The sequence below is a fragment of the Neomonachus schauinslandi genome, chromosome X, assembly GCF_002201575.2.
Source record: "Neomonachus schauinslandi chromosome X, ASM220157v2, whole genome shotgun sequence".
Taxonomy (NCBI): Eukaryota; Metazoa; Chordata; class Mammalia; order Carnivora; family Phocidae; genus Neomonachus; species Neomonachus schauinslandi.
Window position 1 is genome coordinate 85,444,081 of NC_058419.1, and position 25,611 is coordinate 85,469,691.

At 50.5% G+C, this 25,611-nt stretch overlaps 2 protein-coding genes across 5 annotated transcripts; both read left to right on the forward strand.

Moving 5' to 3' along the window:
- The first annotated feature begins 561 nt into the window (after positions 1-561).
- On the forward strand, positions 562-8,371 carry UXT (ubiquitously expressed prefoldin like chaperone). Its single transcript, XM_021679563.1, has 7 exons — positions 562-664; positions 842-948; positions 1,946-2,027; positions 2,167-2,234; positions 2,503-2,610; positions 7,993-8,056; positions 8,274-8,371. Exons 2-7 carry the CDS (start codon positions 851-853, stop codon positions 8,325-8,327), a joined length of 474 nt encoding a protein of 157 aa, XP_021535238.1. The 5' UTR covers positions 562-664; positions 842-850; the 3' UTR covers positions 8,328-8,371.
- Positions 8,372-9,582: 1,211 nt separating this feature from the next.
- Positions 9,583-24,320, forward strand: ELK1 (ETS transcription factor ELK1). Of its 4 annotated transcripts, none has more exons than XM_021679544.2 (6): positions 9,583-9,716; positions 17,723-17,996; positions 20,563-21,012; positions 21,649-22,095; positions 22,765-22,866; positions 22,952-24,320. In XM_021679544.2, exons 2-6 carry the CDS (start codon positions 17,787-17,789, stop codon positions 23,048-23,050), a joined length of 1,308 nt encoding a protein of 435 aa, XP_021535219.1. In that variant the 5' UTR covers positions 9,583-9,716; positions 17,723-17,786; the 3' UTR covers positions 23,051-24,320. The 4 variants fall into 4 exon arrangements, with proteins under 4 accessions (XP_021535219.1, XP_021535203.1, XP_021535212.1 ...); XM_021679528.1 differs by lacking the exon at positions 9,583-9,716 and adding an exon at positions 10,001-10,051; XM_021679537.1 differs by lacking the exon at positions 9,583-9,716 and adding an exon at positions 10,001-10,051 and having other exon boundaries at positions 21,889-22,095.
- The last annotated feature ends 1,291 nt before the right edge of the window (positions 24,321-25,611 follow it).

Here is a 25,611-nt window from a genome sequence, read left to right on the forward strand (position 1 = left end):
AGACAGAGAACTATTTCTAACTACAGAATAGCCGATCTTGAGCCGAGGACTTCAGCAACCCTCCACTTGACGCCTCTCTTAAACGAGGTAATAGACATAGTGCGTTGTCAGTATCTGCTTGGATCCCAGTCAGGGATTGCAGGTTGCAAAACTGGAGTTATCAAAGATGAATTTCAGAAAATCTGTCTCCGTTTAAATTTTTCTTTTAATGCTCACATTCATTACCATTACCGGGAGTCAAACCCAAATCTCCGGTGTGAAAAATCAAAATCCACGGCGATAGTTCCCAGGGAGGAACTCTTCCTTTTACAAACCAGAACCATAATCAGTTCTTGCCCGTCTCCTTCCGAAGCTCTACCTCCACCTGTGCGCCCCGCCTCCCCCAAACCCGCCAAATCCCAGGAAAGCCCGCCCCCGCGAGCCACGCACAGTCCCCACAGGCTCCGCGCGCCTCCCGGTTCCCACGCTCTGCGGTCGTGCGTACTCTCTCCGGATTCCCTGAAGCCCCGCCCTTCTCTCCTCCGCTTCTCCCGCTTTCAGCCACTTAGAACCGCCTTCCCCACCTGGCTATTTGGTTGGCCAGCGCCCTTGTCGTACGTCATTCACCCGCGCCACCCGGAAGCCACGGTTTATAGCAACCGTTCTTATTGCCGGTGGCTCTAAGGTGAGGGCCGCGTTTGGGTGTCCCTGGGTGGCCGAGTCCCAGAGTTGGGAGGGGCAGAAGGCAGAACCCCCGGCAGGAGCCGGACGAGCCCACTCCTGCTGTTGAGAGGGTGCAGATGTACTGTGCCGGAGGCCAAACTGAGTGGTCAACGTGGTCTACCCCCTCCCCATTCCTCAGGAACACATCATGGCGACGCCCCCTAAACGGCGGGCCCTGGAATCCACAGGGGAGAAAGTGCTGCGCTATGAGGCCTTCATCTGTGACGTGCTACAGCGGGACCTGCGGTGAGTGACAGCGTGGAGGGCCGGGCGTGTGGAACGTTCCACGTGGGGGGGGCGGGGCGTTCGAAGTCAGGGCCTAGCCTTCTGATTGGTGGGGGAGGCGTCCGGAGCCCGGCCCCGTACGCCGATCCAGCGAGAAGGAGGGGCGACATCCGGGGTGCGACTTGGGCTGGGATGTGGCGGTCTTAGTGGAGGGTGTGTCCGCGCATGTGCGGCCTCCCCTCTCACCGGTTGAGCTAGAGTCCAAAGCGGGAGTTCTCGGGTTCGAATCCTTGGCTTGGCCATTTCGCCATCCGTGTGAAGACGTTGTACCCTCCCTCGCCTTTTTGTGCCTCGGTTTTCTTATCTGTGAAATGGGAAAATTGATGGAACCTTCCTGATGGGGTGGTTTTGAGTTTTTTAATGTGTTCAGTCCTTGTAAAGGATTTAACATAGATACTACGGGCTCAATGAGTATGACAAATTATTATTACTGTCATTATTAATCTGAGCAGGAAGTAGCGTGTTCAGAAGTAAGATAATGAACATTCTAAAGGGATGGAAGATTTTTCTAGGGTGAGAAAAGGACACTTTTTTTTTTTGAGAATGGGATATTCTGATTGGAGGGAGGCATTGGGAGTAGAGTGTGATAATAGTACTAATAAATTATAGCTAATGCATATATAGAGCTTACTATTTGGTTAGGCACTATTATAAGTACTTTGTAGTAAACACTCATTTAATTCTCCTAATGACTCTGTGAGGTAATATTTGTCATCCCTTTTTTATAGATAGGGAAATTGAATCTTAAAGACTTTACTTACTTGCCAAAGTCACACAACTAGTAAAAAAGGAGAGCCTGGATTCAAACCCAAGCAGTCTGACTCACAATTCAAATCTTAACTTCTGCACTAAAATGCTTCTTTAGGGCACGGCAACATGAGGGTCTCAGTCATAATATGAGGTATTCTGAGAGGGCCAGGGCTTCCTGTTGGTCACAATTGTCCTCTTGTCCCATCAGAAAAGTGCTGGACCATCGTGACAAGGTATATGAGCAGCTGGCCAAATACCTTCAACTGAGAAATGTCATTGAGCGACTTCAGGTAAAAACACCAAGGTTAGGTACCATTTTGGTGTGTGTGGGCAAGGGAGGGGGATGGGAGGAGAGATCCCAGACCAAAACCTGTCAGCTGACCTGAAAGTTGACCACTGACCCCTCCCTTTTTTTCCCTGGCCCCACAGGAAGCTAAGCCCTCGGAGTTATATATGCAGGTGGATTTGGGCTGTAACTTCTTCGTTGACACAGTTGTGTGAGTGTCTACCTGCCCCTCTGAGCCCACAGGGCTCAGCTTCCCCCTTCCTTCATTCAACAAATATTTTTTTGAGTATTTGCTATGGTCCAGACACTGTGCTAGGTGCTGGGGATATGACAGTGAATCGAATAGGACAAAATCCCTGCCCTCCCAGGGGAAGGTGGGAGGAGTGGACTAAAAAAAAAAAATCTTCATTGAACTGTATAGTATGCTAAACAGTGATAATAAGGACTTCCCCCACTTCCTCTAACCATTGTTTCCTCAGCCCAGACACTTCAAGAATCTACGTGGCCCTTGGATATGGTTTTTTCCTGGAGTTGACACTGGCAGAAGCTCTCAAGTTCATAGATCGTAAGAGCAATCTTCTCACAGAGTAAGTCCATTCTATGAGGATAGTGTCTAAAATGCCACCATTTGCAACACCCTTCTCCCTTTCCCCACGGCTCCCTGGGATGAGACTTCAGGGTCCATTTCTCTTCTCCTCAGGGCTAGGGCTGAGGAAAGTGGAGACACAAAGCTTAGCCCCAAGTGTAGCACATAGTAACCACTCAGTAAATGGTCTTTGTATTGTTCATTCACACACATTTGTTGGCTATCTGTTCTATGGCAGGATCTGTACTTAGCAGTGGGGAGGCAGCAGTGAACAAGACAGAAGAGTTCCTTAAAGGCCTAATTTTGACCAGTTCCAGGAGGTTTCGGCCTATAAATCAGTAACAGTAAAACAAGTTACCTCTGAATTCACCCCCTATAATTTTCCTGCTTGTTCACTGTACTCTTACCATACTGACCTTCCCGGGCTTCTTGAAACACCCTCAGAATGATCCCACCTTAGGGTGACTGCCATGGCTGTGCTCTCTGCCTATAACACGCTTTTCCTAGGTACATACATGGCTTCCTTTCTCCTAACTCGGTTTGAGTCTTTCTTAAATGTCACCTCCAAAACGAGGCCTTCTGTAACCTAACTTTAAAATTGCAACCTCTGGGGGTGACTGGGTAGCTCAGTCAGTTGAGCATCCGACTCCTGGTTTCAGTTCAGGTCATGATCTCGGGATCATGGGATAGAGCCCCACATCAAGCTCTGCGCTCAGCGGGGAGTCTGCTTGGAGAGTCCCTTTCCCTCCCCTTCTGCCCCTCCCCATTCTCTCTCTCTCTCTCTCTTTCTCTCTCTCTAAATGGGTAAAATCTTTAAAAAAAAAAAATTGCAACCCCTGGCACTCCTCATTCCCCTCCCTTGTTCTACTTACGACCTCTTAATGTTTACTGTGTGATTTACTTCTTTCTAAAATTCATTGCCTTCGCCCATTAGGATATAAGCTTTACAAAGGGAAATATAATAGTACATAGCATACAATAGGTACTCTGTGTTTGTTGAATGAATTTAAAAGGGTGCGCTGGAACCAGATTGAAGGGGGGATTGAAGCAGATCTCTGGTGGTGGAGGGGAAGGGAATGTGGGGAGAAAGTATGGGCTACAGTTGAGTTTAAGGCTTTGTGCAGGGAAGGGAAATTGGGAGTGTGGATGAGAGGTTTGAAATGTAGGGAAGGCCTTCCAGGGGAAATGACATTTGAGTCTCTTGGTTGAGTGAACAAGCCATGGGGCTATCTGGGGAGAGCATTCCTGGCAAGGGGACCACATGTGACTGCCACGTTAGCAGAATTGCCAAGAGAGGCAAACATGCCAAGAGAGGGGACACCGAGCAATACACTTAGATAATACCATCTCACAAGAATGAATACCACTGATCTAAAATGCCTTCTGGGTTATATTTATTCCTACATTCATTTCTGCCAGAGTTGGCTCTCTCGTGGTTTTAGTAATTCTTCTCTTTTCAAACCACTCCAAGGTTTCAGTGTTAGTAGACCCAAAAGAGCCTCAGATCTGCTGAGATTTCTAAATCTTAGTGATCAGACCAATTGGTGAAGGGGTCGAGGGGCCTGCTTTCATGGGCCAACACAGTTCTGAACTAGTGGTCATTTAGACCACATCCATTTTTTTTTTTTAAGATTTTATTTATTTATTTGACAGAGAACGAGAGAGGGAACACAGCAGGGGGAGCGAGAGAGGGAGAAGCAGGCTTCCTGCCGAGCAGGGAGCCCGATGCAGGGCTTGATCCCAGGACCCTGGGATCATGACCCGAGCCGAAGGCAGACGCTTAACCGATTGAGCCACCCAGGCGCCCCACCTCCATTTTTTATAACAAAACTTTCCTGGTTATGTCACAGGATTCCTGAGCCTTTCAGATAGAAATTTTAATTTTTTGAGACTTGATGTCTTTCCCAAAAATATATTTAAATTGTCAGTGCCTCCCTCCTTGTCTGATCTTTTTGATATATTTATCTGGTTTATTAGTGTAATGAGAAATGTGATTGAGTCTCTTGTTATTTTATTGTAATTAGGAGCGCTTCCTAGAAGTTTAATCTTTCTAGGAGATGAAGATTTGAGTCTGGGTAGTTCACTCTCCTCTTTAAAATACTTTGTTCCTTGGGACACACTTCAAACTAACTTTCTTTCAGGTTATTTTATGCAACCAAAAGGACTGTCAGTCCTTCTTATTTTTAGCATATTTCTTTGGGGAGTGGGAGGATCAGATCTGTGTGTATATTCTTTCCTGATTACACAGAAAGGAATACACGTCCAGAGACATGTAACTATAGAAGAGACAGAATAGGGGCACCTGGCTGACTCAGTATGTGGAGCACGTGACTCTTGATCTCAGGGTTGTGGGTTCAAGCCCCATCCTGGGTGTGGAGACTGCTTCAAAATAAAATCTTTTTTAAAAAAGAGAGAAGAGACAGAGTAACCATTTGACTATTAACACTGCCTTATATATTGCAACAGTAGCAAAAAATTAAACATCTCTCATTTGTGTTACAACTAGCATTTGGTAGACTTTGTATTTTTCTCCTTTTTTTAAAAGTGTTGCAACTCATAGCCTTTCCTAGACTACGCGCTCGTACCATTAACTAATTTTGTTCTCTTTATTGATGTTCAGATTGCCCTTAGAAGCTGATCAGGTTCATTACTCTGTTCTTTGAGTACTACCCCAGATATTCTTGAAAGCATTCTTGCTCTCGGCAACAATACCATGTTTCATTGATTTCTTGTCTTTAAACATACACTCAACCGTCTCCTGAGGACTTCAGGTACCTTTGAATGGAGTGGTCATTCAGTCATTCATTCAACATACATTGGCGCCTACTATGTGCCACACACAGTTTGCATCCTGGGGATACAGCAGGAAACAAAGCAGACTGGTCTCTGTCCTCTGCCCTTACATCGCTTACATTCTAGTCAGGGAAGCCAGACAATAAAAAATAAGTAAGTGGTGTAGTATGTCCCAGGTTGGCAATGCTACAGAGAACAGCAGGGGACGGAGAGAAAAAAACATTGCTTGGGAAAAATTTTTTTGTAACTTTGTATGATGACAAATGCTAATTAGTCTTGCTGCGATGATCATTTCACAATGTATACAAATATCGAATCATTATGTTGTACCCCTGAAACTAATGTTACATGTCAATTATACTTTAATAATTAAAAAAAGGATGGGTGCCTGGGTCGCTCAGTCAGTTAAGCCACCAGACTCTTGATTTTGGCTCAGATCATGATCTCAGGGTCCTGAGACTGAGCCCTGTGTGAGGGTTTGTGCTCAGTGGGGAGTCTGCTTGAAGTTTCTCTTTCTCCCTCTCCCTTTGCCCCTCCTCTACTCTCTCTCTCAAATAAATAAATCTTAAAAAAATAAAAAAAAAGAAATGAAACATTGCCTAGGATGGAGCAGTTGCAATTTTAAATAGAATGCTTGATTGGATGTGGGGTGTGAGAGTTTTGGGCTGAACAACTAGAAGGATGGAGCTGCCATTATCTGAGAGGAAGAAGATGGAGAAGGAGCAGATTTGGAGAGGAAGATGCAGGAGTTCAGCCTAGGACCTGTTCAGTATAAGGTGCTTATTAAACACTGAAGTGGAATTTTGGAAGGTGTAGTTAAAACTCCCAAGGCTGGAGTTCAGGAGAGGGGTCTGGACTGAAAATATAAATCTGGGAGATGCTGATATATAAACGGGTTTACAGTGCTGTATTTTTTTTTCCAATTTAACATTCTGTATTGTTACCTTCTACTTTCCTTACCGTATCTAGTTTGCCTAAAATTGATTTCTACTTTGATAGAAGTTCAGCACAATAAAATCCACCTTTCTTATCATAGTATCGAGACTCTGCGTGATCCAGCCCCTTCCTACATCTCGGACCTTCTCTTGTACCACTTTCCTTCCACCATTCACTTAATTCCTAACCCTCTGACTTCCGGACTGCTCTTCCAAAGCTCTTTCCCGCCTCTTGGCCTTTTTGGGGAAAAGACCTTCTCTTACTATTTAACTCTTACTCATTCTTTATTCTTCAGAAGGGCCTTCTTCGGTCCTTTGTATCAATTAGGATTCTTTTGGGTGAGACTGATCCCAATCGGCCCAGAAGATATAAGGAACTGACTGGTTTATGTAACTCAACAGTCAAGGGCCAGAGTGGTTTCAGGCAACTCCAGCTTCCCAGTTGCTTAGGCCTTGGCATCTTCCTTGAGTCCTCTCTCTCATACCTGACATCCAACCGTTTGGTAAATCCTGTTGATTCTGCCTTCAAAATATATTCCAAATCCAGTCACTAATCATCACCTCAGCTGCTGACACTGGTCTGAGTCTCTGTCTCTCACCTGGGCTATTACAGTAGCCTTCTCACTGGACTTCCTGCTTCCACACTAGCTCTCCTTATCCCCAGTCCTCCACACCGCAGCCAGATGGATCTGCTTAAACCCTAGTTGGTGGGGCGCCTGGGTGGCTCAGTCGGTTAAGCATCTGACTTCAGCTCAGGTCATGATCTCAGTGTCCTGGGATCGAGCCCCGTATCGGGCTCCCTGCTCAGCAGGGAGTCTGCTTCCTCCTCTCCCTCTGCCCCTCCCCCTGCTCATGCTCACTCGCTCTCTCTCGCTCTCTCTCTCAAATAAATAAATAAAATCTTAAAAAAAAACCTTGTCAGTGCACATCCCTTCTCTGATCACATGCCTCCCTTGGCTCCCATTTCACTTAGAGTAAAAGTCAGAGCCTTGTGGGTTTCACACGATCTGCCTCCCCAGCTTACCTCTCTGACCTCACCTCCCACAGTTCCCCCTTCACTTAGTCTTCTTCAGCCACACCAGCCTCTTTGCTGTGCTTCAGACACACCAGGTACACTCCCACCTCAGCATCTTGGCATGTGCTGGCCCGTGTGTCTGGAACATTCATCTTCCATCTATCCACATGATCCACTTCTTTAAGTCTTTACTCAAACGCTTCTCAGTGCAGCCATTTGTAAGTACTCTCATTAGAACTGTAGCCCCTACTCCTGCACTCCTTATCCTCTCTCATCATTTAACTTTTTCATTTTACTTATAGCCATCTGACATACTTTAGATGTTATTCCATAATTTGTCCCTCTTAATGAGAACTCGAGCTCCACAAGGCTGAGATTTTTGTTTGTTGTGTTTGCTGTTCTCTCCCCAGTAGCTAAAATTGCCTGGCATAGAGTAGGGATTCAATCAGCATCTCTGAATCAGTGCAGTCCAGATGGTGGCCAGGCATCTGTGCACAGGAGTGGCCGGGCAGTAGCATGTCCTACCGCCTGCCACGTGGAAGTTCTCCAGGATGCAGGTAGTTCTGGAAGTGATGCGGAAGCATCATCCTCATGAGCATAAGTGGGGCCCACTTCGCCCTTTCTTGTTTCTTTTCTCCAGGCTCAGCGACAGCCTCACCAAGGACTCCATGAATATCAAGGCCCATATCCACATGTTGCTAGAGGTGAGAGCAGCTCACCCCACTCCCACTCCATTTCCAGACGTGTTCAGGGTGGTGTGACCTGAGGAAGGGAGAGAGCCAGGGACGGGAAGGACCATCTTTCTCTCTAAGGTGGAGCCAAGCTGGAGCCAGGCTGGCTCTGAGGGAGGGGAGGTCACAGCAAGCCTGGGTGGAGGCCTGGACCCAGTCTCTGCTCAGTCTCTTCTGTCCTCTTTTTCAGGGGCTTAGAGAACTACAAGGCCTGCAGAATTTCCCGGAGACACCTCACCATTGACTTCTTCCCCGCCTCCTCAGACATTAAAGAGCCTGAATGCCTTTGAGTCACATGGCCCTTCTTTCCCCACCGAAACCCCTGCTGTTTGCTAAGGTGCCTTGTTTCTAAAGCACAAAGTTACCAGGAGCCCCAGAGATCCAGTCTCTGTGTGGAACCTATAAAGCACCCCTGAAGTCCCGCCTCCAGCCTGTTGCCTGGCAGCATTTGCCACTTGACTTTCCGCTTTGCCCTCTTTTCTGTCGCTTTGGCAACCTGGACCTCCCACCTGACCCTTCTCTTTTTTTCTGTTTATTTTCCTGGACATAACTCTGACTTATCATAGAGAATGGGCCGATTCAGGGTGGAGGTTTGTTCCCAAGACAATCAGCCTTTCATTCCTGGCCCTAAGGTTTGCGCCTCTCCCCCACCCCAATCATGACCGGGGTACCTTAGAATACACCCACGCCCGTCTCGGCCCAACCTTGGCCTCACCCCGCTTCTAAATAGTTCCAGCTTCCACCAATGGGCACAGAGCCGCATCCCGCCCTCCTTAGTCCGGCCCCTATTTTAGGTTGAATCCAGCTTCCGCCAATCAACGCAGAGCCAGGTTCCGCCCCTTTATAACTGGCTGCTGCTCGACGCTGACCTCCTCGTAGGCATTTAGTTTCCGCCACTCAGCGCTCCTTTGCGTGCCTGGCTGCTGTCCAACCCCTCCTATCTGGGCTCCGTTCTAAAATCGTCTTTTCTAGCCAATCACTACAGAGTTACCCTGCCCACCTACGCACAGCCCTTGCCCAGCCCCCTGCCAGCCTGCTGCTACGCCCACTTCCATACAAGGCCTGCTTCCGCTGAGCAGCGTGGCGTGCAGCACCGCCCCGTTGGTGTTTTGGCAGCTGTCTGGAGTCCCTCATCCGCCAATCAGCAGAAAGCAGAGTCCATCCACCCTTGTCCTCGAAGGCTGTCTTCCGTGTAGGCCAATCATTGTGAGGCAGGCGCCCCCAGAGTCTTGTCAATCGCCCACGGGCTGTCAGTCTTGAGCCAATCAGCGTGAAGCACCGGCGGGGCCCAGCACGCCCCCTCGGAACCCAGGCGGCCATCTGCGTTCCATCAGTCTCCCTTGGGCCAGTCACGGCACAGCTCTGTCGGGCAGGGCCCGCCTCCCCAACCCTGGAAGCCGGGCGGTCGATCCAAGGCGCTCTGTCCAACCCACGAGCGGCAGAATGCTCGGCTCCTCCTCCGTAGGCCCACGTGAGCGGTGAGGAAACGCAGGGGCGGCTTCTAGGTGCTGCCGCCGCTGCCGCCGCCACCGCCACCGCCGCCGCCTCGGAGCCCGGGCCTGGGGGGCGGTGGGGCTGCGCATGGAGCCCCCGCCCCCCGGAGCTGCCAATACTGCCACTGCGCTACACACAGGTGAGCCCGGGGCTTGGAGGGTGGAGGGCCCGTCCGTGACCCCACGTATCCTTCCCGCCCCCGCGCGAGGGATGTGGCTTGGCCCGTGGCCTGCTGGTGTTCGACTGCCCACCGCCACCACCACGGCTGGTGGACCTGCCTGTGGTATTGTCCCCTCCCTTCGCCCCTTGTAGTGGATCTGAGCGTGGCCTGAGCCCCCCCTTCCTGTTTTATAATGGATCGCTCTGCGTGCTTGTATTTTCTCCCCACCCCACCTTACAGTGGACTCGTCCATGGTCCTGCCCCCACCCCCACTTAGAGGGGAGCCGGCTCTGGCATTGTCCGACGCCTTGACAGTAGGTGCATCTGAATGTTTGTTTTTCTCCTGTCCTCAACTTTCAAGGGCCCCGTCTGTGGCCTTGTTTGTTCCACGACTCCCGTTCCTTGTAGTGAATCAATCCGTGGCGTTGTACACCCCCCACCCCCTTTAACAGTGAGTTAATCTGTGAAGTTGTATTCCTGCCTCCTCCAGTCCCCCAGTGCATCAGTCCATGGTTCTGTCACACACCCCGTTTTACAGTGTACCAGTCTAAAGGCTTGTATTCACATCCCCCTAGTCATCAGCCCATTGCCCTCTCCTTTTTTTGTAGACTGTTGCTCCAGTCCTTGGGCTTCCCCCTTCCTTTTAATAGTGAGTCAGTTTAGTGCTTTTTATCTCCCCGTTTTCAGTAGCCCAGTCCATGGCCTCGTTCCCTTTTCCTTTTAAGCAGTCTGTGTGATGGCTTTTCACCCCATCTCCTGTGGTACAGTCAGTATGTCTTTCTGCTCCCCTTGCTCTCCCCGCCCCCCCATAAATAAGATGAACCTTTGCACTCCGCTCCCCCTCCCCGGCCTTTGCAGTGGATCTGTTCATTGGCTTCCCTGCTACCCATGTGCTTGCATTCAGGCACACACCCCCATGCCCTCCCCTGAGTCCAGTGCTTTGTAATTCCTCCTCCAGGAGGGTGCTTTTATTTTGTCCCTCCTTTCCTCGTGGTGGGTCAGTCAATGGCCTTCCCTGCCCCCTCCCTCCTTAGCAGTGGCTCATCCCGTGTGTTTGTTGAACCCAGGTCTTTTTTACTCTAGAACACACCCCCTCATACACATCATTAACCCCTAAGACATTCTGCCTCCCTCCAATAAATGGATGCATCAGAGATAGTGATAATGCCATTAGAAGCTAAGGTTTATTGAGCACCTGGTGGAACCTGGCAAAGTGCTTTGTATCAGTGAGCTCATTTAATCCTCACCACAACCCTGTGAGACAGGTACTCAGGGGGTTCAGTACCTTATTCGGAGGTAAGTACCCAGTTAGGTTGCCCCTCAGAACACAGAATAATTTTTGAGGCTCCCCTCTCTCACTTCATCCCATCCCACATGAGACCCCACTCCTTAAACACCAAATTACTTGCCATCTCCAAGCTTTTTGTTCTTGCCATCACCCCTGCCTGCAGAGCTGTCTCCACTCCACACCTTGTCTCAGCACCCCTCCATCCCCAATCACAGCAGCTGTATGACCCGAATGATTTAACCACTTTCTCTCTGCCCCTGCTTCCTCATTTCTAAAATGGAGGAATCAGAACTAGAATCCCCTCACAGTGTGAAGCATCCCTGGCAGTTAATAAAACAAGTCACCTCCCTGGCCTCACCTCCTGCACCTTATCCCCCCAACTCTGTGCCAGCCACACTGAGCTCCTCACTCATCCTCAAACACAGCAGATGCAGTCCAGCCTCAGGGCCTTTGCATCGGTTCTGTTTTCTGCCTGGAACACTCTCCCCCTGATCTCCGCATGATTCCTTTCAGAGCTCTGTTCAAATGTCAGCCTGTCCCTGACCATCTGAACCTGCATACTTAGCAGGCCTCAGGGCCCTTCTCGGCTTTATTGGTCCCTTTGCCCTTGGTCACCATCAGATACACTGTGTAGTTTACCAGTTTATTGTCCCTCCCCATTGGAAAGGGAGTCCCATGAGGGCTTACAGTTTCTTGTTTGCTTATTTACTGCTGGGAAAATATACTTAGTATATAGTAGGTGCCCAGTAAATTTATTGCATGAATGAATGTGAAAAATATTATTTCAGACAAATCAGGATGGTGGGGGAGATGGAGATGAAGAGGGCATATGAGAGCTAGTTAAAGAAGCTAGTTGAGACTGTTCATTCAGCAAACACTTAGCACCTACTGAGTACCAGGCACTCTTCTAGGTGCTGGGGATATGGGAGGGAACAGAACAGGCAGAAATTCCTGTCCTTGTGGAGCAGACGTTTGCTAAAAGTGGGGGAGACAGACTATATAAATAAAACAGTAAGTAAAATTAGATAGTATGTTAGACAGGCGCTAAGGGGGAAAATGAAGTAGGGAAGACAGGGAGAGAGTATGGGGGTGGTTGAAATCTTAGGCACCGGGCAGGCCTCACTTAGAAGGTGACTCTTGAATTAAGGCCTGAAGGAGATCAGGGAGGAAGCCATAATGTCTAGGGGAAGAGTGTTCTAGGGGCAGAAGGAACAGCCGGTGCAAAGGCCCTGTGGTGGGATTGTGCCTAGTACATTCAAGAAACGTGAAGGAGGCCATTGTGGCTGGAGCAGAGTGGAGGGAGGGAGGCAGGCAGGAGGCAAGGTTAGAGCAGTGATGGGAGCCAGATGGTGTAGGCCATGGTGATACATAAGGTTGGGGAGTGGGGGGAGGGAGAACGCTGGTACACGAGCTAAGAGCTAACATTTGTCGAGTGTCTACCACATGCCAGAGATACTTTTCTAAGTCCTTTACATGTATTGGCACTTAATCCCCACAGAAGCCTTTGAGAATAGTGTATTTTGAGGATCTTTTGCAGATGCAGAAACAGAGCCAGAGAGGTTAAGTAACTTGCTCGAGGTCGCACAGCTAGAGCAGGGCAGAGGAGTAGGAGAATAGAGACCCAGAGAGGAGAGCTTTGCAAGAGCACAGGTTTATTCGGCACACTGGATCACACAGAGGAAGAATTCATTCTGCCCGGGAGATGGCAGAACTTGATCATCTAATAAAGAGTTTATCAGGTGTGAGAAGGGGGTAGGGTACAAACATATCCTCCGAGGTGGAAACTGGATGAACGCATGGTGCCCATGCTGTAGGGTGCCAAGCTCGTGGCCACCTTAGAGTCTTTGTACGAAGACCCTTCCCACAGATGGCCGCATGGCTTGCTACCTCCACGAGTCATTTCCTCGGGGAGCCCTCCCTGCTCACCCTGTGTGAAATACCATCCCCGACCCCCTCTAGGGTCTTCCTTCTCTGTTTCTCTTCATAGAGGGTGGCTGTTGTAAAGCCCCGGGATCCCTGCCTGCAGCCAGACTGCCTGGGCTCGAACCCCAGCTCTGCCGGCTTCCAGCTGCAGAACTCTGGGCAAGTGACTGAACTCCGCCCCTATTTCCTCATCTGGAAAATGGGAGGATCATAATAATGCCCGCCCCACAGTGTTGCTTCATGACCGCGTGAGCTAAAACGACTAAAACGGTGTGTGACACACAGTAGGGGTTGTAGGACCGTTTTGAAAATGAGTATCATTATTCATCGCATACATATCGGTGTCGAGCAGGCCTCTGAGACCATCTCCAGAATCAAACCCTGCTCTCCGGCGGCGCTCCCATCTCAGTCTGTCCCCAGCTCCATCCTTCCGGCGCTCAGGCCGCAAACCTAAAATCACCCTTGGTGATGTCACCCTCACTCTCCCCGCGCCCCATACTTTCTTGTCAGCAAATCCTGCTCACTCTGTTTCCACATTTCATCCAGAACTCAGCCATTCCTCCCCAGTTCCACTGCCGCCGCCGCCATCACTCACTTGGACCGTCTGCAGGCCCCTCCAGCCCGTTCTCTCCTCACAATGGCCAGAAGGATCCTGTTAGAATCCAGGTCACGGCCTGTTGCCCCTCTGCTCACAGCCCTCGTGTGGCTCTTCTCTCACTCATAGTCAAAGGCCTGGCAGGGCCCGGAAAGGCCTCACTCAGTCTGGCCCCCATGGCCCCTCTGTTCTCACCTCCCTACTCCTTTTTGTACCCTTCCTCCCTCTTCTTTGACCTTGCCCGGCTCCTTGCTCTTCCTCTGACCTGCCCAGCGCGCTCCAGCCTCAGGGTTGTTCACCCTGGCTGTGTCCTCTGCCTGGATCGACCCGCTCCCCGGGTCATCGCAGACCTGACTCGCTCGCCTCATTTAGGTGTTTGCTCACATGGCCCCTGCTCGGGGCCTTCCCTCCCCTGACTACCCTTTCAAAAATAACAGCCCCTTCCCTGCCTCATTTTTTCCATAGCTCTTCTCGCCATCTGACGTACTCTTTGACTCATTTACCTTCTTTCTTAACTGTCTTCCCCACTGAAATGTGAATTCCACTAGAGCAGGGATTTTTGTTTTGTTCACGGCTATACCCCCAGCCCCCAGCCCACAGTGGGCGCTCAGTAGATGCTTACTAAATGAATGAGACGAAGAGAAGTCAACACACCCAAGGAAGGCAGATTACTAGACCTCTTATGAGGGGTCAAGTGGGAAATACGATAATAAACAAAACACAAAACCCCGTGTGCTGTTGAGGCTTGGAGCAAAGGGTCAGATTTTACCTTAATTAATAGGTCCTCTCACGGCTGAAAGAGGATCTGGTAAAATTGCCTGTCTTCGCCACCAGGAGTCACACTGAACTCTTTGTGCCTCTGAAACAAGCCGGTCTTTGAAGTCAACCCAGTAAAGCCTCTGATGACAGGGCTCTCAAACGTGGACACTTCATGGTTTTGTGACTTGTATAATAGCCTAAAACTGTGTCCACCCAATGAACTTCAAACCAGCTCAGACAGGAGAGGATCATGCTGATCATCCTGTGTATTTCATTACAGATTAAAGAATGAAGGAAGGTTCTTTAAAACCTGGTTTGGGAGGTCTTATTCATAACCCAACAGTCCCAGCCAGTGAACAGTCGATCGATGAAAGCTCATTCCTTGAGGAATAGGAAGCTCCATGTTTATTTCCAAATCACCCTCCAGTGCAGCAAAGAGGGGGGCGGGGAAGGGCCCGTTCTGTGCGGGACGTGCTGAGGGAGCAGCGTGGGGGCAGTTTAGCCTAATGGTTTATGTGCTTGGACAACGGGAATCTGACTGCATGGGATCCAAATCCTGGCTGTGCCATTTGGGCTCCGTGGCCCATAGACGTCATCTGGACATTTTGTACCTCAGCTTCCTCCTCTGTAAATTAGCAATGATAAAGAGCACCTACTTTCCAGAGTTGTGATGAACAATAAATGAGTCAGTACCTATAAAAATAGCAGTACAGGTCTGCATGCCCTTATCCAAAACCCTTGGGGCCAGATGTGTTTCAGAATTTCAGATTTTTCAGATTTTAGAAAGGTGACAAGGTGCACATACAATATGTTACATAATGCCCTCAGTGGGCTCAGTAATCAGCCACATTCAGGTTTCTGTAGCAGAATGTATAAACAGTCACACTAAGTGAGAATCACTAAAGACCAGAAAGGGCCTCGTTCATTTCAAATCTGTTTTTGCTGCCCAAAGGGTGATAAAGAAGTTTTCCGGTGTTTTGTTTTGTTGTTTTGTTTTTAAAAATTTATTTATTTGAGAATAAAGAAATAAAGATTTATTTATTATTTATTTTATTTTATTTATTTAAATTTATTTTAAATTTGAATTTATTTATTTATTTATTTATTTGCATGTGCGGGGGCAGGGGCAGAGGGAGAAGGAGAGCGAGAATCTCCAAGCTGACATGGCGCTGAGCATGTGGCCCGATGCAGGGCTTGGGTCCCACGACCCTGAGATCATGACCTGAGCTGAAACCAAGAGTCAGATGCTTGTCCGACTGCACCATCCAGGTGCCCCAAGAAATTTTCTGTTTTTAGAGCTTTTTGGATTTTGGAATAGCAGACAAGGAATTATGAAAAAATTGGAAACTATTATCTATTAAAAGCTTATCATACTCCAGGCACATGATATTTAATCTGTACAATAACTCTATGAACTTGGTATTATTAGTATCCCTATTTCACAGGTGAGCATGTTATTATCCCTATTTTACAGATGGGAAAATTGAGGCACAAAGAAGTTAAAGCATATGCCCAGGGTCACACTGCTAATAAGTAGCAGAACCAGGATTCCAGGCCTGGCAATCTGGCTCTAGAGCCTGAGTGCTTGTCTGGTAGGCCATATTGCCTGATTGGAACAATACCAGCCAAGCATTATGAACTCAGCAAATGTTAGTTATTGCTGGTACCAAGAAGGAGAACATAAAGGGACCATAGCAGGCCCGAGGAGTGCAAAGTAGAAGAGAGCAGGCATTGAGTTTCAAGAAGGCTTCAGAAAGGCACGGCTCCTGTGGCTGGGACTGGAACGATGGGGAAGACTTCTAGGCAGAAGGGAGCCCCACACGGCGTGAACAGCTTTTGCGGGGGGCTAGCAGAAGGAACCTCCTGGGAAACTTGATATTTGATGTGGCAGAGGATGCAAATGAAAACATTCAGGTGAGGGGCACTATTACTAGTTTTCTACTCCTGCTGTAACAAATTATTGCAAATATAGCTGCTTAAAACAATGCAAATTGGGCACCTGGGTGGCTCAGTCAGTTAAGCGACTGCCTTCAGCTCAGGTCACGACTGGGATCGAGTCCCACATCAGGCTCCCTGCTCTGCGGGGAGCCTGCTTCTCCCTCTCCCACTCCCCCTGCTTGTGTTCCCTCTCTCGCTGTGTCTCTCTCTGTCAAATAAATAAATAAAATCTTTAAAAAAAATGCAAATTATTATTATCTCGGCGCTCTGGAGGTCAGAAGTCCAGCACAGCCTCACCAGGCTGAAACCCAGGTGTGGGCAGGGCTGCCTTCCTTTCTGGAGGCTCCAGGGCAGGATCTGGTTCCTGCTCATTCAAGTTGCTGGCAGAATTCAGTTCGTTGAGGTTGTAGGATTAAGGTCTTTGTTTCCTTACTGACGGTCAGCTGAGGGTCATTCCCACCTTTGTGAGGCCACCATTTTCCCAGGCTCGAGCTCTGTTCTTCCATCTTCAAAGCCAGTAATGGCAGGTCAGTTCCCTCTCATGCTTTGAATCTCTCCTGCCTCTTCTGTCGTTGCATCTCTCAGAGCTCTCTTTCTGCCTCTTGCTTTTTTTAGTAAGAGTTCCTGTGATTAGATTCAGCTCACTCACATAATCCAGAACAATCTCCCTAAGGTCCATACAGTGGTACCCCCCCTTATCTGCATCTTTGCTTTCCGCGGTTTCAGTTACCCGTGGTCAAGCAGAAGATGATCCTCCTGACCTGTCATCAGAAGGTCAGTGGTAGCCTAATACTATGTCACAGTGCCTACGTCATTACCTCACTTCATCTCATTATATGGGTATTTAATCATCCCACATCATCACAAGAAGAAGGGTGAGTACAGAACGATGAGATATTGAGAGAGCACATTCACATAACTTTTATTCTAATATATTGCCGTCATCGTTCTATTTTATTATTAGTTATTGTTGTTAATCTCTTACTGTGCCTGATTTATAAATTAAACTTTATTGTGTGTATATGTATAGGAAACAACATAGTATATGTAGGGTTTGGTCCTGTCCACAGTTTCAGGCATCCACTGGGGGTCTTGAAACATATCCCCTGCAGATAAGAGAAAAGGTTTTACTGTAACCTCAAGTTCATCTGCAAAGTTCCTTTTGCCATGTACATAATATACTCATAGGTTCCAGAGATTAGGATGTGGACATTTCTGAGAGGGGCATTATTTTGCCTACCACAGTCTGTCCTCTGGCCCCCAAAGATTCACGTTTGTCCCACATGCAAAATACATTCACACCATCCTCTTGTCCCCAAAAGTCTCCTGTCATTATGGGGAGTTGTCCAAAGCCAGGCTGAGGAGCTTAGAATTCAGTCTGAGGGTGTTTAGGAATGATGGTGGGCTTTGGGAATAGAGGTGGAGACAAGATGGCAAGAAAGCAATCCTCCCATTGACCTCTGCCTCCTTCTGTGTTCACAGCCTCTCAGCTCTGAGCCATCTGCCCTCCAGGTACCCCTGGGATGGCGTGAGCGCTCCCCCAGCGATGGACCCCTCTGTGACGCTGTGGCAGTTTCTGCTGCAGCTGCTGAGAGAGCAAGGCAACGGCCACATCATCTCCTGGACCTCACGGGATGGCGGTGAGTTCAAGCTGGTGGATGCTGAGGAGGTGGCCCGGCTGTGGGGCCTGCGTAAGAACAAGACCAACATGAATTACGACAAGCTCAGCCGGGCCCTGCGGTACTACTATGACAAGGTAAGGCCTCTGGGACCAGGCCTGGGGACCACTGACATTTATGTCAGTTATTTCATTTTCTTGTCTTAATTGTCATAGCTATAAATTTGAAAACAGAATCTACTGTTTTTTACCTTCTCCTCTCGTACTCTCAGACCAATGTTGGGCACCCCAAACGTTTATCTCAGGTATTTTCTTTTTCTTTTTTTTCTAAGATTTTATTTATTTATTTGAAAGAGAGAGAGTGAATGAGAGAGAGAGCATGAGCAGGGGGAGGGGGAGAAGCAGATTCCCCTGCTGAGCAGGGAGCCCGACATGGGGCTCGATCCCAGGACCCTGGGATCATGACCCAAGCCGAAGGCAGTCACCTAACCAACTGAGCCACCCAGGCGCCCCAATCTCAGGTATTTTCTTTGTCTTAATTGCTTTAAGGCTGAAACCTTCATAGTAATACTAATACCCCTACTCACCCACTTTCTGAGGCCCCCAAGGTCATGCTGTTCTACTACACCCCACCCAACATTTCATTTTCTTGTCTTATGCCTATAGCTAAAAATTTGAAAAACAGTATTAATAATGACTTCCTTATCCTGTCTTCTGGAACTGGAGCAGTCCTGACTTCCTCGGTTATTTCATAACCTGCTCTTATTCCAGAATAAGAATTCCAGAATATTCTTCTACCTAGCATCAAAATGTCCACGGCAATATTATACTAACCTTTCCTTACCTCATCCTCTAGGATACTGAACACTTTTGTCAGTTCTTTTCTTCTCTCATTCCTTTAGCTAAAATAAAGAACGCGTATAATGCCAGCCCCACACTCCCTTCTCATGCATCCCCAAAGCAACACTGGTCCGCCCCAGCATTTATTATTTTATCATCTTATTTATATAGCTAAAATTTTATATTTTCCTCATCCTCTCAGACTCTCAGACAAGTGCTGGATGGATTTCCCGTCCCTCACCCTTCATTTTCTTCTTTATCTGAAACTTCCAAAACAATATTAATGAATATCCCTTTTCATTCCTTTTCTGAGAAACACAAACCCACCCTGTGACGTACCTGACCAGCATTAAGATGTCTCTAGGGTGCCCTAGTGCCCCCCAGCTGCCTTTTGTCCCCCAGAACAGCCCTGGACCTCTGCTGCATACCATAAATTATAGCAATTATTCCATTCTTGTATTTTATTCCTTTAGCTGAAGCCTCCAAAACAATATTGAGGCTGCCTCATTCTGTGCTCTGAGACCACCACAACATCCCTGAGACCCTCCAGACCTATCCTGAAATATCTTAGACATGTTCTGCAATCCACCCAGCCAGCCTTGAGATTCCCCCCAATATTAATACCAGTATTTTAATGCTCTTATCTGGTTGCTATCAGTCACCTCATTTTCTAATTGCCTTAGCTTAAACCTGTACCACAGTATTTTTAATTTTTTTTTAAGATTTTCTTTCTTTATTTGACCGAGAGAGACACAGCGAGAGAGGGAACATAAGCAGGGGGAGTGGGAGAGGGAGAAGCAGCCACCCAGGTGCCCTAAATTTCCCCTTTATTTATTTATTTGACAGAGACACAGCGGGAGAGGGAACACAAGCAGGGGGAGGGGGAGAGGGAGAAGCAGGCTTCCCGTGGAGCAGGGAGCCCGATGCCGGGCTCGATCCCAGGACCCTGGGATCATGACCTGAGCCGAAGGCAGACGCCTAACTGACTGAGCCACCCAGGTGCCGCCTGTACCACAGTATTAAGAATGAGGCTCCTCAGTTACAGCTAAGTCAAGAGATAAATTATGAGAACCAAAAAAAGCCCCAAAACAAAAACAAGAGTGAGGCTTCTCAGCCTGTTCTCCCTAGTGACCTTGCCCTATTCTACATCTCTATCGATAGCTTTAAATAATCCTCTATATTAATAATTCAGCACCACAATCTTCTATATTAATTTGGTCTCTTCCAATATTTACATCAGTTACTTCATTTTCCTGTCTTACTGCATCAGCCACACTCCCCACCTGTCCTGGCAGCCACTCCCAAGGCCTGGCCCTGTTAGTCCACAGACACCCCTGGTTCTGGGAGCCAGGAGGAAAGCCTGCTCCTGCACCAACTCCCCTAGGTGGGCCCCATTGTGGAGAGGTGCCACGGGGTGTGGGTGTGTGTCTCTGAGGTGGGGGTGGGGGGACTGGACAGATGGAGATGAAGAGTGATGGGGAGATGTGGAGAGGGATGGATGGGAAGGAGACACAGAGGGGAGAAGGGCAGTAGACTAAAGGAAGAGTTGTGGAAGGGAGAAGAGGGAAAGGGGAGACACTGGGAAGAATACAGAGCGGGGAATCACAATGGGGAAGAGAGGTAGAAACGGAAGGAGGAGAAGGGAGGAGCCCCCAAATTGGGAAAGACGCAGGGGAGAAGTGGGCTGGGAGGGAGGGTACCTAGTTGGGGGCAGATGTGGAGGTGGAATGGTGTATATGTAAAAAGACAGGAGAGGGGCAAGAAGGACCCTGGGAGACACACCCCTCTGCCCCCTCATCCATACCCTCCCTCCACTCCGGGCCCTCTCTTCTAAGGCCCTTTATCCTATCTCCTCCCTTCCCAGAACATCATCCGCAAAGTGAGCGGCCAGAAGTTCGTCTACAAGTTTGTGTCCTACCCCGAAGTTGCGAGGTGCTCCACTGAGGACTGCCCGCCCCAGCCCGAGGTGTCCATCACCTCTACTGTGGCAAATGTGGCCCCCACTGCTATACATGCTGTCCCCGGGGACGCTGCCTCTGGGAAACCAGGCACACCCAAGGGTGCAGGAATGGCAGGCCCGGGTGGCTTGGCACGCAGCAGCCGGAACGAGTACATGCGCTCAGGCCTCTATTCCACCTTCACCATCCAGTCCCTGCAGCCACAGCCACAGCCGCCCCCTCATCCTCGGCCTGCCTCAGTGCTCCCCAACACTGCCCCTTCGGGAGCAGCAGTGCCCCCATCTGGGAGCAGGAGCACCAGTCCAAGCCCCTTGGAGGCCTGCCTGGAGGCCGAGGAGGCCGGCCTGCCTCTGCAGGTAAGGACTGGAATATGGAAATTCAGTAAGAGGGTGGGGGTACAATTCCCAGATGAGGAGGGGTGCTGGTAGAAGGGACATAAACATCCTATTTAGGTTTGGTGGAAGGAGGAACGCAGAAGTTCCCTGGGAGAAGGGGGTGGGGAGGAGAGCCATGCAAGTACTAAGTTATTCGAGGTGCCCTGAATGTTATTTGCTTAATGCATAGGTTCGCTCAGCTAAGCATTCATCAGAATCACCTGGAGGGCTTTTTAAAGGACAGATTTCTAGGGCCCACCCCCGAGAGTTTCTGATTCTGTGTATCGGGGATGAGCACGAGAATTTGCCTTTTTAACTAGTTTCTAGATGAGGCACACGCTGCTAGTCCCTAAAGCAAATTTTTGAGAACCCCTGCTTTCATGAATGAGGGCAGTATCCCCAGGAGGCCCACCCTTAGGGGAAGCCCTGTCCCCCAGAGAGAAGCTGCCTCAGAAGAAGCCCCACGTCCTTGGCAAAGTGTCTCACGTCCTGCTGCCTTGATGTGTAGTCATGCCCCCCCCACCCCAATACCAAGTCCTGCTTTCCAAGACAAGTCCTTGGCTTCACTAGCCCAGCAATCCTTACGCACCCCCTCTGCCCGCCCCCCTCCTCTCCCAGGTCATCCTGACCCCACCCGAGGCCCAGAACCCTAAATCAGAAGAGCTGAATGTGGAGCCCGGGTTGGGCAGGCCACTGCCCCCAGAAGTGAAAGTGGACGGGCCCAAGGAAGAGTTGGAAGCCGCAGTCGGTGGGGAGGCGGGGTTTGTGCAGGAAGTCGCTAAGGCCGGGCCGGAAGTCCCTCCTGCGGAGGGCGTGCCGGCCCGGCTGCCCGCGGTCGTCATGGAGACTGCGGCGCAGGTGGGCGGCCTCGCGGCTTCCACTGCTTCCAGCACAGAGATCGTCCAGCCTCAGAAGGGCCGGAAGCCCCGGGACCTGGAGCTTCCACTCAGCCCGAGCCTGCTGGGTGGGCCAGGACCCGAACGGACCCCAGGATCGGGAAGTGGCTCCGGGCTGCAGGCGCCGGGGCCAGCGCTGACCCCGTCCCTGCTACCTACGCACACATTGGTGAGTGCCTGTGAAGGGCTGCGGCGGGTGAGGGAGGAGCTAGACTGCAGGGGCCAGTGTGGTTATGTCTGGGTGAGCGGGAGGGTGGAGCCTTCGAGTGGGATTGGCTGGAGGGACCGGGCTTGATTAACTGGGAGGGCGAGCTAGTCTCCGGTGCCGAGGGTCGGGCTGTTGGAATGAAGGGCAGGTCTGGGGGGAGGGGGGGTTGTGGGCGGGGACCGAGAGGCTTTGCGTGGGGCGGGGCGGGGGGGACTGTTTTCTGGTTTGGGGCATGGCTTGGGGATCCTGCGTGGGGCTTTTTGGTCTGGGATTTCTTTAGTGGGTTTCCTGTGAGGTATATGGGTTGGTGGGGTGTAAGAGTTGGGGATTGATCCTAAACTGATGGGATAGTGACCTGTGAGTTTTGAAATTGACATGTGGATGGGGTCTTGTAGGTGGTCTCGCCCAATGAAGCTGGAGGTGGGCTCTCGGGAGCTGGGAGGGGTTGTCTGTAACATTGGAGAGGTGTCATGGGCTTGACCTTAGCAGTTAGGGGGTAAGCCTGTACACTTTGGGAGGGTGATCTCAGAAGTCTGAGTGGGAAATCTGGTGGGACTGGAGCCACGTTCCTTCCGTTTTTCCCCCACCTGCCCTCTACTCACTTGAGCTCCAACCGCCCCTTCCCCACAGACCCCGGTGCTGCTGACACCCAGCTCGCTGCCCCCCAGCATTCACTTCTGGAGCACCCTGAGTCCCATTGCACCCCGTAGCCCAGCCAAGCTCTCCTTCCAGGTAGGAACCCCTTCCCCCATCTGGGAGAGGGTGAGAGACCCTAGCATGGCCCCCATCCATGATCTTTCCCTCTTTCTGTCTCCAGTTTCCGTCCAGTGGCAGCGCCCAGGTGCACATCCCTTCCATCAGCGTGGATGGCCTCTCAACCCCCGTGGTGCTCTCCCCAGGGCCCCAGAAGCCATGACTACCACCACCACCACCACCACCCCCTTCTGGGGTCACTCCATCCATGGCCCTGAACTTCTCTCCAGCCAGCCGTCTCAAGGAGAAACATAGTTCAGCTGACAGACTTATGCTCTAGTTGTGGTGGGGTAGGGATTCTTAGGAAAGATCTCTCAGTAACCCTTTCACAGGAAACATACAACTTCTCTCTTCTCGGTCAGTTCCCCAGTGGCCGCCCTTACACGTCTCCTACTGCAGTGGTGGGGACGGTTTATTTATTTATTTTTTGAAGGCCACTGGGAGGAGCCTGGCCCACCCCTTTTGGGGGGTTGGTGAGGACATCTCCCCCATCTCCACATTTTCTCCCCAAGATGAGACAGTCGGGGTCTGGCTTGAGAAGGACCTTTATTTATTTCTCAGCCTGCCCTTGGTAAGCTGAGGGAGCCCTGTCTCCATTTGGGGGTGTGAGTAGAAGAGGTAGCTTGTTGTTGTTTATTATTCCTGGCCATACCCGAGGGTCCAGGAAGAATTTGTGCCGTTTAACGGTTTGGGAGTCTTGGCCAAGGAAAGACTCACACCCTTGAAATAGGAATTTCCACCTCCCCAGCCTTTGTCTCAGATATCACCTTTTAGGCCAGGGAGGAATGCCCCTTTTGTTCTTCTCCCCCTGAGAAGCCATTCCTGTGTCTGCCAAACTCCTGGGGTCCTGCCTGTTACCTCCCAATGGAGGGTTTTTTTGGGGAGTGGTCTCCGTCTGGGGGGCCCCTCCAGCCAGTACTCCAGGTCACCTTGTCCCCCCGCCCCCTGCCATTTTGATAGTATAATCTATTTTTAAACAGGGCTTTTCAATAGGGGAGAGGGGAGCATCTCTTCCTGTATCTGAGATGGGGTGGGTGGGAAGGAAGGGATTTGGTGGGGGGGATCTTCCTGCCACCCGCAAGTGTTTATTTTTGATACCAAACGTGTATTTTCAGCTCCCTCCCTCCCAGCCCCCCAATTTCCTGCGGGCGGGTACAAAGGACCCTTTAAGTGTCCCTGGAGTTGGGAGGGAGGAATGGGGGACATAAAGCCTGTCCTATCTGAATTCCAGGCTGGAGAGGGTGGGTTCAAAGGACTCCTGGGCTCACCTCCTATCAGCACCGGCCCAACCCGGGCCTAGGGACCTGGGGGTTGGTGATTTGGGGGACGGTGCTACACCTGTCTCCACTGTTTGTTTTACTTCCCCAAAAATGGATCTTTTTTTCTAAGAGTCCCAGAGAATGGGGAATTGTTCCTGTAAATATATATTTTTAAAGGTGACGCTGGAGGCTGCTAGCCTTTTTCCGCCCCCCCCCCCCCCCAACGAGGCCACTGGGACTGACTGTGACAGGCATGACTTTCTGTGGAAGGCGGCGAGGGTGTGACATTGACTGTGAGAGAGAGCATGACGGCGTGTGTCGGAGACAGCCGGCGAGCCTGCAGATTGGTAACCAGGTGTGCAAAGAAGAGAGAGAGGGTGGAAAGCTGCGATCGCGTGTGTGTGCGTGAGAGACTGGCGGCTGGAACCACGGACGACACCGTGTCTGTGGGAGAAATTACGGCCGTGCGCTGGAAAATCACCGAGAGACTGAGTGCGGACTAAGGCACTGTCGCAGAGCCCGGAGGTACGCGTGACGTCCTGTTTAGGCACAGGTAGCCGGGACGGCGCCTCCGACACCGTTTGACCGGCTGACGGTGGTGAGCGACACACCCCGCGTGAGCCCGCACGGGCACGAAGGTGTGGCGGAGCCGGTCAGGGGCTGGGTGCGGGCGAGAAGCCCGCCTGTAAATCCGCAGGGCGTTGTGCTCGGGACACGCATGGTGTGTGAACCTTCACGCAAGGCTGTCGTAGCGACCGAAGTCCTGGGAGCCTTGTGGAGAAGAGCTGACCGTGAGACAGAAATGGCTGTGAGGCCCAAGATCCAAGCCTGCGGGACCGTGTGTGCGGAGCATGAGGCTGTAAGCATGTGTGTGTGAGTGGGTGAGTGGGTGTGCCTGAGACCAGTGGCAGATGGATGACAGGTACTACTCCAGTCTGGCTCAGAGGCTCCGGGACCGGGACGGCAAGGGAGAAAAGGATGGTGAGGCCGAGTGACTGAAGCAGTACGAGAGACCATGGAAGTGTCCGAGCGAGAGCCGAGGAGGCACATGGCGCCGTGTGAGAGAGAACTGGGCAGCCGAGCGGTGAGGCCGTGTGTGCGGGTGTGCGCGTGCGCACCTTAGCGTCCGTCAGGGACGGGGAGGGGGGGTGTGCCCGATGGGGGCTGGGGTGAGAGGAAGTAGGAGAGGTAATTGAGGTCGTGTGCGAGAAAGTTCCTGAGAGATCAGCGGGGCTGTAAATCGGGCTGAGTGGTAGAAACGTCTAAAGGCGTGACTGCGTGTGTGTGCGTGTGAAAAACTGGTGAGAGGAAGTGTCGGTGATCGTGGCCGAATGAGGGAGGCTGTTAAGACGTGAGTGTGTGTTTGTGTGTGTGTGTGTGTGTGTGTGTGACGCTATTAGTAGGAGACCAGGAATCCATGACAGAAAAAAAATGACCCCGAGGGCAAGTCCGAGAGGCTGTGGGA